The 16,422-nt window shown below is 42.6% G+C and overlaps 1 protein-coding gene across 10 annotated transcripts in view; it reads right to left on the reverse strand.

The window, feature by feature from the left end:
• The window catches only part of Dicer1 (dicer 1, ribonuclease III), a 78,841-nt gene extending 65,147 nt beyond the window's left edge, over positions 1-13,694 (reverse strand). For 9 of the 10 annotated variants that reach the window (XM_029565625.1, XM_008837575.3, XM_029565624.1 and 6 more), the window contains exon 1: positions 13,380-13,694. In XM_029565625.1, the coding sequence (XP_029421485.1) occupies positions 13,380-13,415 (36 nt within the window). In that variant the 5' untranslated portion in view covers positions 13,416-13,694. The remainder of the gene's footprint in view (positions 1-13,379) is intronic. The other variant, XM_029565626.1, reaches the window with a different exon arrangement.
• Positions 13,695-16,422: the final 2,728 nt, after the last annotated feature.

Below are 16,422 nucleotides of genomic sequence, written 5' to 3' on the forward strand. Positions count from 1 at the left end.
TTTCCCTTCCTTTTCTAAATTAGCCGGGACAAAAGGCTCAACTGTCTTCAGCAGTGCCAAGTCAAGCTGATGCGCTGGCCTCCTCATGCCCTCCTCCGAACAGCACTCGGACTACCAGTGAGTAGTAAGCAGTCCTCAGTCTCTTCTTTGGCACCTTTGTGTCTGAAGGCAAGCAAGGAACCCATTCAGGAAGATCAAGGTAGACGGACATCAGGAGTCCAGTAATCTTAGAGATTTTCCCTTGCCTGTAACATCTCTTAGGAGGATTAAATGAGATCTTAAATCTGGTAGACAGAACATCAAAATATGCTCAACAGACAGTTTAAGAAATAAGAAACTACTACTTCGGGCTGGAGAGATGGCTCAGAGGTTAAGAACACTGGCTATTCTTGCAGAAGACTGAGGTTCGAATCCCAGCACCCACATGGCAGCTGACAACTGTCTGTAACTCCAGTTCCAGGGGATCCGACAGCCTCTTCGGACCTCTGCAGGCATTGCAAGACACAGGTGCACTTACACACATACAGGTAATACTCATACACATAAAATAAATAAACATAATAATAAAATATTTTTTAAAAAGAAAGGACTACTTCTACTTGGAATTACGTTTATAACCTGAATGTTAAAGAATCCTTAAAAACTTAAAATACAATTAACCCTAAGATTCAACACAGAAACTACAATCTCCCATGTAATTTAAAGGATGCAAGATTTTACATAGTATTTTTAGCCAGATTAAGCTCAAGGACACACAAACTAAAGGCGATCAGAACATACTACCCTTAAACATGCCCTTGTGGCACAGTGACTTTTCTGAGCTCAAGGCAACTGAGGATCAACAGAGTCAGGAAACAGTTTCTGCTTCCCCCTTTTTATCAAAAATTGTACGAGAGAGGAGAGAGCTCTTAAAACAGCAAGCAGAGATGGTCCCAGGTTGGGTCTGCACAAATTTACTAAATAACCCCATCCTCCACTGATTCCCTCTCCATACTTCTAGATCACTGCCTGACCTCACTAGCCCTACACACCCACACCACCTCTCCTGCTACTTCACCATTCACCACACTTAGTTGTGACTGCACAAACCTGTGAGCCAAAGCATCTGAGTTTTACTGCTTCAAACGCAGGTACACAAAAATATTAACAATTCAATTTTTAAGCCTTTTTCTTTCAATCTGCTCTTTTTCAGTTTGATTTGAATACCCCAGCTAACAAATCTAACGGTGTCAAAGAAATGCTTTCCTCTTCTCTATTCCCAGTTACCTAGTCAGTAGGAATTTACATTATCACGAAATTAGACAAATTTGAAAATACAATGCATAATACTAAGTAAAATTAAGCAGCTTTACATGTACTATTTCTCTTTACAAGTGAAAACCAAACCCCATAATAAATTTGTAAATCCATTAATAAGTCAACACTGAAAACACTATTTCACTAATGTTCTTCAGCAGTAAAATGATACACGGGTGGCCAAGAAATAGCCATCAGCTAGGGAGATGGCTCCGTGCCTGCCACAGAAGCACAGAGACTTAAGCACTATCCTCAACACACACACTGAAAACCCAGGCACAGTGGCACCCACCTGTGATCCCAACTGGGCAGGTGGAGACAGATCCCTGGGGCTTGATGGCATCCAGTCCAGCCAAAACAGCAAGCTCCAGGTTCAGGGAGAGAATATAAAGATATCAAAATAAAAGTGGGGCTGGGGAGATAGCTCAGTGGTAAGACGTGCACTGGGTGCACAAGTATGAGGGCCTGCGTTCTGATCAGCAGTACCATGTAGTAGGCAAGGCCATGTGTGCATGTAACCCCATCAATGAAGGGGGCCGAGATGTATGGACCACCAGAGCTCACTGGCTAGCCAGCTTAGTCAAGAAAGGGTGAGGTTCAGTGAGATACATACATACATACACACACACACACACACACACACACACACACACACACACGAGAAAAGAAAATTTTAAGTAAGATAAAATAAAAATACAGGGAGTATCAAAAATACCACAGTATGTAAGAAATACATAAGGGATTTACCAACTATTGTTTAGTGACTATACACTGTAAAAGACTAAGCTCAAACTGAAGACTGAGAGATTAAAGAGGAAAAAATGGGATAATAATTTCAAGAATTGAAGCACCATTATCCTTAGGCTGTTAAATACAGCACAGGAGAAATATTTATTTTTACTTCAACTTGTCATATGTGTCATTAGTAACAGCTCTGCACATTAATCTATTACCACAAAACACAGACTGGCTCTCTCCATATTCTCGCTTATAAGAGCCCCGCCCCAGGGTTACAAGTCTAAGAATAAATGAGGGAATATTTTTGGCAAACTATGGTTTGTTTTTCAAGATACAACTCAATTTAGCCATTAAGAGGGATGACAGTTTATATGTATAAAATGTGTATGTTATATTAAATGAAAAAAAAAATGAACATTTTTATTTACAATACGATGATGCTTGGGTCTTAGTTAAAACCTAAAGAAAGGCCAGGCTTGGTTTCTCACATCTTTAATCCCAGCAGTCAGGATGCAGAGGTAGGCAGATCGCCGAGTCTGAGGCCAGCCTGTCTACATAGTGAATTTTAGGCCAGTAAGGGCTATGTAGTGAGCCCCTAACTCAAAATAAGTAAAATAAAATAAGTAAAATCTAAAGAAAAGGAAGGGGAGAAAAAAGTCACCCAAACACTGAAGGGGAGATTCCTACAGTGAATGATTTCTAGTTGTTTGTCTGCATTTTAAATATTCCTACAATCTGAACATGTATTACCTTTAGAAAAGGGAGAATAAACTTTCAAACTGGGGGGGGGGGGAGAAAAGACATAATTTCAGTTTTGTTATAAAAAAAAAAAAGAACTTTTTTTCTTTTGATCTTTTTGAGACAGGGTCTCCCTGTAGCCCCAGCTGAACTTAAACTCACAGAGATCCACCTGCCTCTGCCTTCCAACCTTAAACTCACAGAGATCCACCTGCCTCTGCCTTCCAAGTGCTAGGACTAAAGGCATGCACCACCACACTAGGCAAAGAAAACTTCTTAAACCACTAAGTGTAGTGACATCTGGCATCTAAATGACAAATTCACAATCTCTTCTTATACACTTCTCTACTAACACAAGGAATTTCTGGGGTTGTCTAAATGTGTAATATAAATGGGTTTTTGTTGTTGTCATGGTGGTGGTTTTGTTTTTTGAGACTAGGTTTCATGTAGATCAAGCTAGCCTCAAACTCCCCATGTAGCCAAGGATGACCTTGTACATCTGCTCCTCTTGCCTCCACTTCCCAAATGCTGAGATACAGGTGTATACCACCAGGCCTGAGTCTATATAACATAAATATATTATACCTGTAGTTCAATATAATCATGTCTAAAATTATAGCAATCTAAAACGAAGCTTAACACAAGTAAAACTCCATTTTAACAAATCTATCAAACTGTGCATGTGAAAAGTATCTCTAGGGTGCCAGCCAATGGTCCACTTTCTCAAAAAATGACATATGAACAAAACCCCTCCACCCCCCCAACAATGACACCTACCCTGCTGTTTTATTTTGAGAGGTAAGTATTCAATATCCACTAGCTCTCAAGGTAAGTTTTAAGGTTAACACTTAAGTCTCTCACCTTACACTTAACACTGTGCCACAAGTGCTAAAGTTTTACCTGGTCCAAGTTCATCTTCTGCCCACCCTTTGGAAAAAAAGAACTGCATTTTCCTATGTTATGTTGCATTAAGAACCTATATATCTAACAATTAAAACGTTAAAGAGAAGAGAGTCCTGAGACAGGTGAACCTAAGTGGCTGAGTATGGTAGGTGTTATTAAATATAAGGATAGAAAGTAAACAGATCACAAGCTTCAGGCAGGGAAATCGTACAGCACCTGATCCTCTGCCTTCCTCACAACACAGATGACCACTGCTCCCTGGCACCCACCACTCACACAGCCCATACCCAACTCCACACATGGGCAACCTATATCATCCAAATCAGAGGTGGTTATACCCAATGCCCCAATGAGCTATTGCTGCCACATTTCCCAAAAGAGTAAGATCTGTGAAAAGAAAGATAACCTCATACCTCACTTATATCGCTACTAGCTACCATAGTTTGTGGTTTAATTTGACCATTAACTTACTGTAAATTCGTAATGACACCACATTTCAGAATGCAGGAGAACAAATATCCATAAATACACTGTCACTGGTTAATTCTATGTTGAGAATAAACTATATGGCTCTAGCTCTGTGTGGTGTTACACACTGCACGCTGTAATCCAAGCACTCAGGCAGCACTAAGGCTCAGGCAGGAGGACCAGAAGTTTAAGACCAGTCTCAGTACAATGGAGATCCTGCCTCAAAAAAGACAAAAAACCCCCACCAACTTTCTACCTCTAAACTGAAAGTATCATCTGTTGAGCTTAAACAGTTTTCTGTGGTTAATATACAAAACTCAATTTATGTATCTTCTACTTTCAAAAGGCTTTTTTTTTTTTTTTTTTTTTTTTTTTTTTTTTTTAAAAAGGTTTTTTTTTTTTTTTTGGTCTTTTTGAGACAGGGTTGCTCTGTAGGCCTAGCTGGCCTGGAATTCACTATGTAGACCAGCTGGCCTTGAACTCACAGAGATCCACCTGCCTCTGCCTCCCGAGTGCTGGGATTAAACAAGTGCGCCACCACATCCAGCTTCCAAAGACTTTTTAAACCCAAATTATTTTAACAAGTTAACAACTCTACTCTTGGTACCCTCAGCTCCAAAGAATGCCTAGGTTGGAACTGTCAAGGACAAAGAGGCATCAGTCTGCACAATGATTAATTCTGACACCATCCAACTATACCCATTTTAATCTGCCTCAGGTAACTGCTAACCACTAACAATTTCTTCTAGACTAATGGGAAGAGAAGTAATCTGAGTCTAACTTTGAAGACAGTAGGACACTGCATCTCATGAAGTTTTCCTGTCAAAGGTAAAAGCCTGAATCTAATCATGAAGAGACAACCAAATCTGAGATTCACTTCACAAAACTAGCTTGTAGTCTTCAAAAAAGTCAACATCACAAAAGATAAAAGCTGAGAACTTTCCAGATTAAAAGGAAGAAGAAACAGGGTAATTAAATGCATGTACAATCCTTAAGAGAAATTGTTCTCATACGCAGGCTCAAACACACTGAAATAAACTAAATTATATTATAGAAACCACAATGTCCTAACTTGACTTCTTCATTTGATACAGCGTTGCAAGCAAGAAAGGGGGGAGAGAGCTGTTTAGGTCACCACATGTCCATGTAAGTACATGTATTTAAATATTTTATATTTTTAATTTACCTTTTTTATATTATATACATTTATAATGCATTATACATGTACTTTTGAACAACCAAGCTATGCTGAAGAGGGTTTAAGATAATTCTCTCTCTACTCTTGACCAAAGTATGGTCTCAACTAAATGAAAAAAATAATTTTTTTTAAGTTCCTAGAATCCTCCAAATGTTCAGCAACCATAAAGCTAGAGACTGACACAGACTTTGTGCCAGTCTGTAAACAATACCCTCCTTCAGAAGTCTGTCATGTGTCAATGGAAACTGTTCGATAAACATACCCCACAAGGAAAGCAGGCTAGCAAGGCTTCACATTTTTTATTGAAGGAAGAATGGAAACTGAAGCCCATCTAAATAAATAATTACTCTGAGGATACTGAAGTTCAGAAGTTTCAGGTGTTTTCTGTCCAATCCAATGCTAATTTTCTTTTATGTATTTCATATAACTATACTAGGTTACTCTGTTATTTGTTCCTATTATGTGTATCACCAGAATTTTGTCATTCCTTAAAATACTCACAATTATGATTATCCTAAGATTATTTGAGCTTATACATATAACAGGTGCAAAGATTTAGAATTTAGAATGTGCTTTTTGATTCCCTTTCTTAACATTGCTGTTTGCTACACTGACCACGTGGAAAGCTTACACTGTCAGATTCTCTGTTAATAACACTAAGCTAAAGATATGGAGATAGACTTCCCTGTCTCTAAGATCCTGCCTTCCCATTCAAAGTCTATTCCCAGTCTCTCTCTCGGCCTGCATTCTATGGAGGCAGCATCTCGGGTTTTCATCATGCCCAGGCTTTCAGTCACTCCTGTAATGTCTGGCAAAAGTGGTCTGTCAGGTCTCATCTTAGGCTACTGTCTCAGCCTGGAATGGAGAAGTACCTGGATTATGAGGCATTCAGGAGATTACTGACCAGGACCTGGGGGATCTAGTACACCTTCTCATTATGCTTGTGAGAAAATTAAAACAAATCAGATCGGGGCAATCTAGGGTGACTTGCCCTTAATCATAAATCAAGTGCATTAGAAGTAAAATCAAACTACAATAGAACAAAAGGTTTTATTGTTGTTTCTTTGAAGACAGGATCTCGATATGCGGCCTAGGCTGGCCTCAAACTCAACACTCCTCCTGCCTCGGCCTCCTGAGTGCTAGAATTTCAGGCATATGCTGCTATCTCAACTTGAACATAACTTTCTTAATCATGGCTTATTTTTATACCATTGGTTCAGTTCCAAACATATCTGCCCCAGGGATATTCAGAATTATGTTCCTAAATTAACTTATTACTTACTTACAAGTATCTATGGATAGGCTTGCCTGTTGTATCTCCTATAATTTTATGTAAAATTTTGATTACATACATGCATATTTTTCTGGGGATATTTCTATCTCCCATCAAACCAGGAGTCTTCAAAGGCTAAGAAATATTGATCTACATCAAGTACATATGACACATGCATAGAAAGTTTCTCCAGTCAGAAGTACAGTCTCAAGGTGATACATTCATTTACACAACACAGATGAATAAAGGATTATTTGAAGGCAAGCTAGAGACACTTAAGACATTCTTACGCTTGACATCACTGTCACAGAGAGCCAAGTAAGCAGTGTGGGCAAGCCTCATAGAAAATACCACTCACAAGTCCTCTTCTTCCCACCACAAAACCAGATATGCATTTTAGTATTGGTAATTTGAAGGGTCATGACACAATCTAATTGAAGAACAGCAAAATTTATTTTTATAAACATAAAAAATATTATCATCTAAATTTTATCAAAAACAAGAAATAGCCCAAGAACTGGGCTACAGATAGTTTCCTTACAAACCTCAAGGGGTAGACAACCCTACAGAGGAAAAAAACTGCTCAGCAGCTGATGGATGCCACTGGTTCCCAGTAATGTCCACTGGTTCCCAGTGGTCCCAAGTGTTGCCTAGTGGTCCCAGTGATGTCCAATTGTGGTGCCCAATGATGCTTGGTGGTAAGCAAGAGAGTCAGGAGTAAGCCCTGGTCCTCTAACACTCAACATTTGCTCTTAAGCATTTCAAAAATGCTATGATAATATTAGTAATTAATTTTCAATGGGCAAGGCATATACTATCACTGATGTTACCCATGAGTGAAGGCTGTGCACGAGATGCGGCAGAGGTGGGAAGTCACAGGAGCACCAGGTTCGCCTTACTTTCCCCTGGCCTAGGCTGTTCCCAAGCAAGAAGACAGAAATCCTGGGACCTCAAAACATCTCCAAAGATTAGATAATTCTGCTACCTTGCTTTGTTCCTTCAAAAAGTTACTGATCTGACTCTTCTTTAAATTTTTATTTTTTTAATTTTATTTTATGTGTATGAGTATATTGCCTGTGTGTATGTAAGTGCACATGTCATGCAATTCCCACAGAAGTCAGAAGGGGGCATCAGATCCCCAGGAGCTGGAGTGACAGATGGTTGTCAGCTGCAACTTGGGTGCTGAGAACTGAACCCAGGTGTTCTGCAAGAGCAGTCAGTGCTCTTAACTCCTGAGCCATCTCTCCAGATCTTATTCTTTTTAATTTTTTTAAAAAAATTTATGATTAGATAAATAAATACAAAAAACTTCTTATATCATCTCAAGGGTCACTTTTAGTCGTGCTGCGCTTGAACCCGGAGCCTTGTGTGTGCTATGTGAGTGTTTTATGACTGAGTCACAGGCTCAACTGAAAGGTCAAGTTTTAAACTATCATTCTGCTCTCATTATTTGAATTAAGTACATTTCAAAAATTTTTCAAAGGGTTAGCTTGCTTTACAATCCCCAGGAGGATTTTTCAAATGTGTTTTTAAAATCGTTATCACATACACTGAGCTATCACTTAAAAAAATAAGTCTGGGGCTGGAGAGATGGCTCAGCAGTTAAGAACGTTACTGTTCTTGCAGAAGACCCAGGTTCAGATCCCAGCACCCACATGGCAGCCAACATCCGTCCATAAATCTAGTTCCAGGAGATCCGACAGGCTCTTCTGTCCTCCATGGGCACTGCATGACACAGGTGCACTTACCTACATGCAGGCAATACACGCATACACATAAAATAAAAATAATAAAAATTTTTTTTTAAAGTCTGGGTCACCTGCTTCAATAATGAAATGTCTCCAATACCAGTAACACTCCCAATGCTACAGCAATCTTCTTCCATGATTCCTCACACATACATACACATGCACATGCACACATGTGCACACGCATGCACACATGCATGGACACCCGAACACACACACACACACTGGGCTGCAGTGTTCCCACAGTCATGCGTACCTCACGAATGGTTGCCCAAAATCAGACGAGCCAGATTTTTCAAAGTCCTCGATGCACAAGCAATATTACTCCCCGCAATACTGTTAGCATCTAAAAACATTTAAGTTTCATAAAGATAAACTCATTAGTTACTCAGCAAAACCAGGCACCCCCTTCAGACCAAGCCCTGTCTGGCAGTGAGTATGAGGAAGACTTACTCCTTAGATTCTACAAACCTTAGCACCATGAGAGCATTTAATGTCACTGTGTCTCATGTGACTCAAAAGCCAAAACCCAGCAGCCAAACCAAAGCCTGCTGTGCCTAATAGCCATACTGGCATCTTCCAACAAGCCCTGTGGCATCTCTGCATTCACTTATTTGTGGTGTAAAACTGAATGCTAAATTACAAGTACCAAACAACTAATCAACCATTTTGGACAAATGAGAAGGTCACTGTGTACCTGCAATTAAGCGAAGGCTTTCTAACATGACCAAAACTGTCAATTTCTTTAGCTACACCTCAAACAGAATGCTTTTCTTTATGGATTCTTTTAATTAACAGATAAATAGCACCACACAAGTGGTTCTGCTTGTCAGTCCAACACATTCCTGAAGACCAACAAAAATGCTACTAATTGGAACATTGTGGCTGCCTATACTGCCCAGAAGAGTTCCCTCCTGAAGGACCGCCATTTGGCATCCGTCAACGCCTGCATGCCACAAGTGACACTTGCACTCCAGTGGATGAAATCACCAGAGCCATGATACCTAACCTATTATACCTTTTCTATTATGCCTCATGCTTTGGATCTGGCTTCTTCCTAAGGGCATGTAAAACATTTCCCTGTCATCTATAAAATGTCACCATTTTCTCCACGCATTGGCAGTGTCACTGTGTAGATGAATCCAAACAATTACTGTTCATAAAAGAGATGTGTCTGCTCCTGAGTAGCTCCTACAATTTCATTCATCAACAGCAACTATAACTAGCCCAAGTTCCTCTTTCACATTTGCACACTTTTTTTAAAGTGAAAATACTTTATTCTCAGTGTAAGCCTTGAGTTATCCTTGCTTTAAGCTCTTTACTTAACTCTTTCCCTCCATGGGCTATCCCCACCAACCTTCACCATGATTTTCACGGTCCTCTAAAATACCCATTACCATAAAAACGTCTTAAGCCCTTTCTGAAAGTGCATAGATAATAATTACTAAGCAAACGGTTTGTCTCTGCAGAGAATGTTTGAAAACTAGAGACTTTTTAGCATAAATTTTTGGTAAATACCAAGGAATCAGAAAGTAAGGGCTAAAAAGGTCCAAGCTGCCCAGGACTAAAGAGGGAGAAGGCTATTGAGAGGTTACTTCAAAGATTAGAGTCTGCTTTGAAGGCACTGCAGAGAAACCTGTAAACAAAAGCCAGCATAACACCCGTGCATCTGTTGGCTTTCGGGATGAGTTGAACTTCTGAGGTCCAAAAAGCAGAGCCCGAGGTAAACACACTAAATCACCTGGCTCCAATTTCCTATTTACACAAATCACACTGCAACTCACAGTGTCTTCCTCTGGCTCCAACAGAGCCTATCACTGTTGATCCACTGAATGAACTCACTGATAAGAATCCCTGTTTGCCATGCTGTGATAGGAACCAAGATCCTAAAAATGAGTAATCCCTGAACTTCAAGAAGATAGTAATCTCTTATGGAAAGAGGTACTGTTCGTAGGAAATTACTAGTGTTTTGAAGATCAAGAGGCCACCTTGTCACTTTTGGGGATATGCCCAAAAGATGGGACAGCAGGATGTCAAATGGACAGACGCATATCTGTGCTCAGTGCAGCCCTGCCTCACAGTAGGCCAAAGATGGAAGCCGCAGGTGGGCAGCCACAGAACAGTGCATACACAGGTGCTCCTCCACCTCCAGTGGCCCTAAAAACCCATTTCTAAGTTAAAAGTATGTAAAAGTATGGCAAAAGCATCTCATACAACCCACTAGTAAACCTTCCAGCTGAACAAAGGACAGTAGGGTATCCTTGCCCTTATTGCCACAGGACTGACTGAGACATAGCAATCACATATTGCTAGTCAAAAATTCAGGGCTGGAGAGATGGCTCAGTGGTTAAGAGCACTGGCTGCTCTTGAGGACCCAGGGTCGATTCCCAGCACTCACATGGTGGCTGACAACCATCTGTAACTCCAGTTCCAGGGGAATCCAACGTCCTCTTCTGTTCTCCAAGGGCACTCACATTGGTACACTTACAAACACGCAGGTAAAACATTCACACACATAAAGTAAAAATAAATTTTTGTAAAAATATATTTTAAAAAATCAAAAATTCAAAATTCAAAGTATGGTTTCTACTGAATATGTACTATTTTTATACTACCTTGAAGCAAAAAAACTTAAGTCAAACCATTGTAAGTGAAGGACCATCTGTAAATACAATGGCATACCCAGTCTTTATAAGAAATGAATCTGATATATGCTAGGACGTGAGCCCTAAAAGCACCATGCTAAATGAAAAGCCAGGCACAAAAGACAAGCACTGAATGACCGCATTTAACTGAGGTCCCTATCAGAGCCAAACTCACAAAGAACACAGAATCGTGTCAGCCTAGGGATGGAGAGTGGAATGAGGAGTTCGTGTTTCAATGGGCAGAGTCTCAATAGTGGAAAGACTCATAAAACGTGGATACACTTAACGCAGCCACACTGTACACTTCAGTGGCTAAAATGATAACCGTCGTGTATGCTTTATCACATTTTATAAACAACCTGAAAGGTTTGGACAAGCAGAGGTCACCTGAGCACTCGGGTGGATGGAGCTTCACTCACTCAGTATTAACTGAGGACACATTATGCAAACTGCCTAAAATCCCTTGGAACAGCACAATGCAAACGGCAGGCACGCAAAGACTCTAAACCAAACCATGATTCAGTCCTGGCTCTGACACATCTAAGCCATAGTCACTAAGTCTCACTTTTCTTGTCTGTAAAGTAAGGATGATGCTGAATTTGGCATGCCAAGAACTCAATGAGAATGTGTGAAAAGAACCCGATGTCTCAGCACCTCATCTTAGCACATAATGATGAGGTGTTTATCAAATGTCTCCCTATCTCCTGTGCCACACTGGGAAGCCTGTGCAGGTCACAAGTGAACGCGCATCTGTAAACGAACACCTACCTTCTCAAATCAGACAGTGGTAAAGAACAAGTTATCCTCCCTAGAAAGTAGAAGTGTAGCTAAGCAGCCGTCTTTCAAGAATCACTGTCAAATGAATCAGGTGAGTCAGGCCTGGTGGTGCATGCCTGTGATTCTAGTACCCAGGAGGGAAGCAGAAGGACCCTAATTCAGGAGACAGAAATGAACCACATCAAACATCCTCTAAAACCAAGCCCAGATAGCTCAACAGTAAAACAACCTAGTTATATGACTCCAATAAAGAGCCTCTGCTATAACGCAGTAGTACTCAGCCTGAGAGGTAAAGAAAACCCTTACTAAAATAATTACAAGCTCTTTTATCCCTAAATTAAGACTGGCGGATTTATCATTTGATGCCATGAGTCATTTACTCACAAACGTTGGCTACTATGCTGACCATATTAAAAGTAACCCTCGCAGCTGACATACCTATAAAATTCACTCTAAAACGCAGTTTTGAATTAATAATGTTCATGAGCATGTACACGCTTACATTACATACTACAGGGTGCCACGGGAAGATACTTGGCAAAAACAGTGACTATTCCAGAATCCAGTTTCCACAGATTATACTAATAATATCAAAATTTACTATGCACTAGTAGGCTCACCCAGAATTCATCTTTTAATAAATTATTTGAGCTCTTGGCTACAATGGACATCTTTGCCTACAAAAATTGAATGTTTATACCAATATATAACTTTTTTTCCTGTTTTTCCAAGTTTCCGAGGTCTTCACTGGCACCCTCGTTTACTGACTCTGCTGTGCACACGGAGCTCCGGAAGACAACTGGCAATCAAGGCTGGAAAGATTTTGGGAAACTCCCAAGCAATACTCTTTAATCCAATGAAGGTTTTCAAAACCCGCCCACCACAACGCTTGGCACATCCTGTATCCCTTTCACAACTTTCCTCACAAAAGCAATGACCAAGGACTCCCCCGCCCTCCACCCCAAACTCATCCTTTTTGGCAAATCTTCAGGACACTGGCGCTGTCCCTGCAGGCAAAGTCACAAGGGCGGCTCGGGTTGCCTAGGCAATTCACAGAAATCTGACCTAAAATATGCACTGATTTGTCCAAATTAAAAACTCTGAAGGAAAGGCTTCCAGGGTCCGGGCATCAGAGACAGGAGGGGAGGGGCCACACTGGTCACCTGCCAAGAAATACACAACCACCCCCTCCACCCCCGGAGGGACCCAGCCCCGGCCTAGTCCCCTCCGGGTCACCGCAGGCCAGAGTCGGTCACTCGTGGGGCGCCGGCCCGCGTGGACTCCTCGGGTCTTCGCCGAACCGGACCTGTCAAAGCCGGCTCCTCGCTGGCGGCCGGGGAGGGCCAGGCCGGGCTCCCGGTCCCGGAGTGCCGGAGGTCCGTCCCCGCGCCGGCTCCGCAAGAGGCTCCGGGGCCCTCGGGTGGCCGCACACAACAGGCCGCACCGCCCGGGCGCGCAGGCCGCGCGGGTCGTCCGGGCTGCAGCTAGGCGTCGCGGCCTGCTCAGGGCGCCCACGCCGGGCCTCACGAGGAGGCGGGCCGGGCGGAGCCGCCCCCATCTCCGGACACAAAGCGGCCCGCGGGAGCCCGTCTCACCTGCAGTCCCGGGCGCCGCGGGCCTTCCAGAACCATCGGACCCCGCTCCGGCACGCGCGTCACAGCCCAGGCCTCCCGGTGCCGCCCGGCGCCACCGCCGCCGCCGCCATTTCCTCCCGCTCGCCGTCGCCTCGTTCCCGCTGTCAGGTTACTCCATTCACCTGGGCCTGGAGCAGCCCGCGCCGCGCCCCGACCCCTCCCGCCGGCGCCTGCGGAGACTGCGCAGCGCCCAGCTCACCCGCAGCCCGCGCTCGGCCCGCGGCAACGGCGCACCGCGGCTTGGAGAATCCCACCCGCTCCGCGCCGCCGCTCAGCGCCCCCTCGCTCAGCTCGGCCCGCGGCCGCAAGAGAGCGGGCCTGTGATTGGACAGAGCGCGGAGGTGAAAGGTTAATCCCGGCCCCCCAGCCACTCAGGAGCTGGGAGACTGCGGGCTCGGGCCCGGAGGCCAAGGCGACGTTTGCGGCCCACCGTAGGGACCGGAGCGGCGTGGTGCAGCCGGCCGGCCGGCGTCCTAGTAGTGTTCGCTGGGCCACGGGGCCAGGCCACCGGCCATAGAGGACCCTCCGCCTCCGTAGTGTCACCGTGCAGGACTCCCGCCCCGTAATTGTCCCCAGAGCTCGGCCCTGCGCCCAATCCTCCGGAAAATAACTCAGACAACCGGAAAATGCGATCCGAGCCCAGTTGTGCGGTTGCATAGACCGGTCCCTCGTTGCTGTGAGTTCCAAGCAGAGGCTGGCCTAAAGAAAACCATCTTAATGTTGCCCCCCATCCCCACGTATGCGTCTATTCCAGAAGATTCCCCCTATAGACTGCTGTGTTGCAGGTGAGGAATGGTTCCCTCTGCCCCTGGAAGCACTTTGTTGAACTGTCAAGTGCACGGTTTTGATCAGGCCGGCCACGTGGCCCTTGGCTCTTTCAATGCAGCTAGTGGGAATTCAGGTGCAGGTGTGATTTGCTGATCTTTATACTTTTACAGGTCGAAGAGATTTTTTTTTTTAATTTATTGAGATAAATACTAGTTTATTTGTTTTTATTTTGTGTTCTTTTGTTTTTGTTTGTTTTGTTTTTTAAGAGACAATGCCTCCCTGGCTGGTCTGGAATTCCTCACTATGTAGCCCTGGCTGGTCTGACCCTCACTGTGTAGACCATGCTGGCCTTGAATTTGCAAAGATCCACCTGCCTCTGCCTTCTGAATGCTGGGATTAAAGGCGTGTGTCAACACACCTGACTTACTTTATTAAGGATCTATTTGTGGGACTGGAGAGATGGCTCAGCGATTAAAAGCACTGGGTGCTCTTGTAAAAGACAACGGTTCAAATCCCAGCACCCACATGGTAGCTAACACCTGTTGGTAACTCCAGTTGCTCTCTTCTGACTTCCTCGGGCATTGCATGACACAGGTGCACTTACATACATGCAGGCAATACACTTAGACACATAAAAATAATAAAACATTTTAAAAATAAAGATCTGGGCTGCAGGGAGACCATCTCAAAAAGGCTAAATAAAGATCTGTGTGTGTTCAATGCCTGTGCAACAAGTGCTAAGCCATATCTTCAGCCTCCTCTTTATTTTTCTAAAATGAATGCTAGAAAAAATTTAAAGGTCATTGGCTAGCGTTCGATTTGGGGTTCACAAGCCTGTACACCTTATATGCACCAGGTGCTGAAATTTCTCCCCATTTTAACAGATGACACAGAGTAACTTCCAAGTCAGCAGCTAAGAAGCAAGCCATACTCTCATCATAGCATGTGCATACCCAATACTAAATAAACGTTAGGTGACTCAGCATGATTCTATCCCAGTGGGGTTTTTTCATCTTTTTGAGACAGGGTCTCCCTGTAGCCCCAGCTGATCTGGAATTCATTATGTAGACCAGGCTGGCCTTGAATTCACAGAGATCTGCCTGGGAGTAAAGGCATGTGCCACCATGCCCAGCCATAGTGTATTTTTAAAGCCACAATGGTAACTTATTTTACTAGATTTCTCCTACTCCTAAATATATACTGGTTAGATAAAGTCTTTTTATTTTTGTTTTTGTTTATTGAGGCAAGGTCTCAGTATGTAGCCCCAGTTGCCCTGGAACTCACAATGTAGACCAAGCTAGCCTTGAACTCACAGAGATCGGCCTGCCTCTGCCTCCTGAGTGCTGGGGTTAAAGGCATATGCCACATGCCTGGCTCTATTTTTTTCTTTGTTTTTGTTTTGTTTTGTTTTGTTTTGTTTAATGCTTGAGATGAAACCCAGGGCCTTATGCTTGCTAGGTAAATATTCTAGCAAATACCCAACCCCAAAATCTATTCCTTTGATGGCGTGCTTAATTCCATTAACATTTCATTGTACTTGTAATCATAAGTTCACACTCTAATTTGCTCTTTTTCAAGTTTCATGGTGAAATTCTCTTTTTTAGAAGTATTACATAAAATAGCCAAGCCTAGTGGCCCAAGCCTTTAATATCAGCACGTAGGAGGCAGAGGCAGGGGGATCTCTGTGAGTTTGAGGCCAGCCTGGTCAATGTAACAAATAGCAGGCCAGCAGAGCTACATAGTGAGACCCTGTCTTAAAAAAAAAAAAAAGTTATATAAAATGTGTTTTGCTTTTTTTTTTTTTTATAAAAAGCTTGTGAAGATGTCTCTGGTTTTCCTTGCTTAACCTTAACTAGTACACAATATGATTCATTCGTCTTTCAAATAAAAGATGGATTTGGCTACCAAAAAGATAATCCCAAATATTGAAATCACAAAAGATCAAAATTACTTAAAAGGCTAAAATCCTAAAAATAGAATTCCGAAAAGATTAGATTTTTACTCAGAGACATCTATTTACATTTTAAAGATGATTTATTTGATAAGCATGAAAACACAATAGAACAAAGGCCACTTTACACAGTAAAATAGACAATAATAGCGTACATATTTTTGCAAGCATAAACTCTCAAATGCAGTAGTTGCATTGCTGTTCCAGTTATGAGATGAACATATTCATAAAGAAATAGATCAAAAATTAAATACATAAAGTGAATATAACTATGGTTGGTCAGTA

The sequence above is a fragment of the Nannospalax galili genome, unplaced genomic scaffold (assembly GCF_000622305.1).
Source record: "Nannospalax galili isolate Female #2095 unplaced genomic scaffold, S.galili_v1.0 scaffold978, whole genome shotgun sequence".
NCBI lineage: Eukaryota > Metazoa > Chordata > Mammalia > Rodentia > Spalacidae > Nannospalax > Nannospalax galili.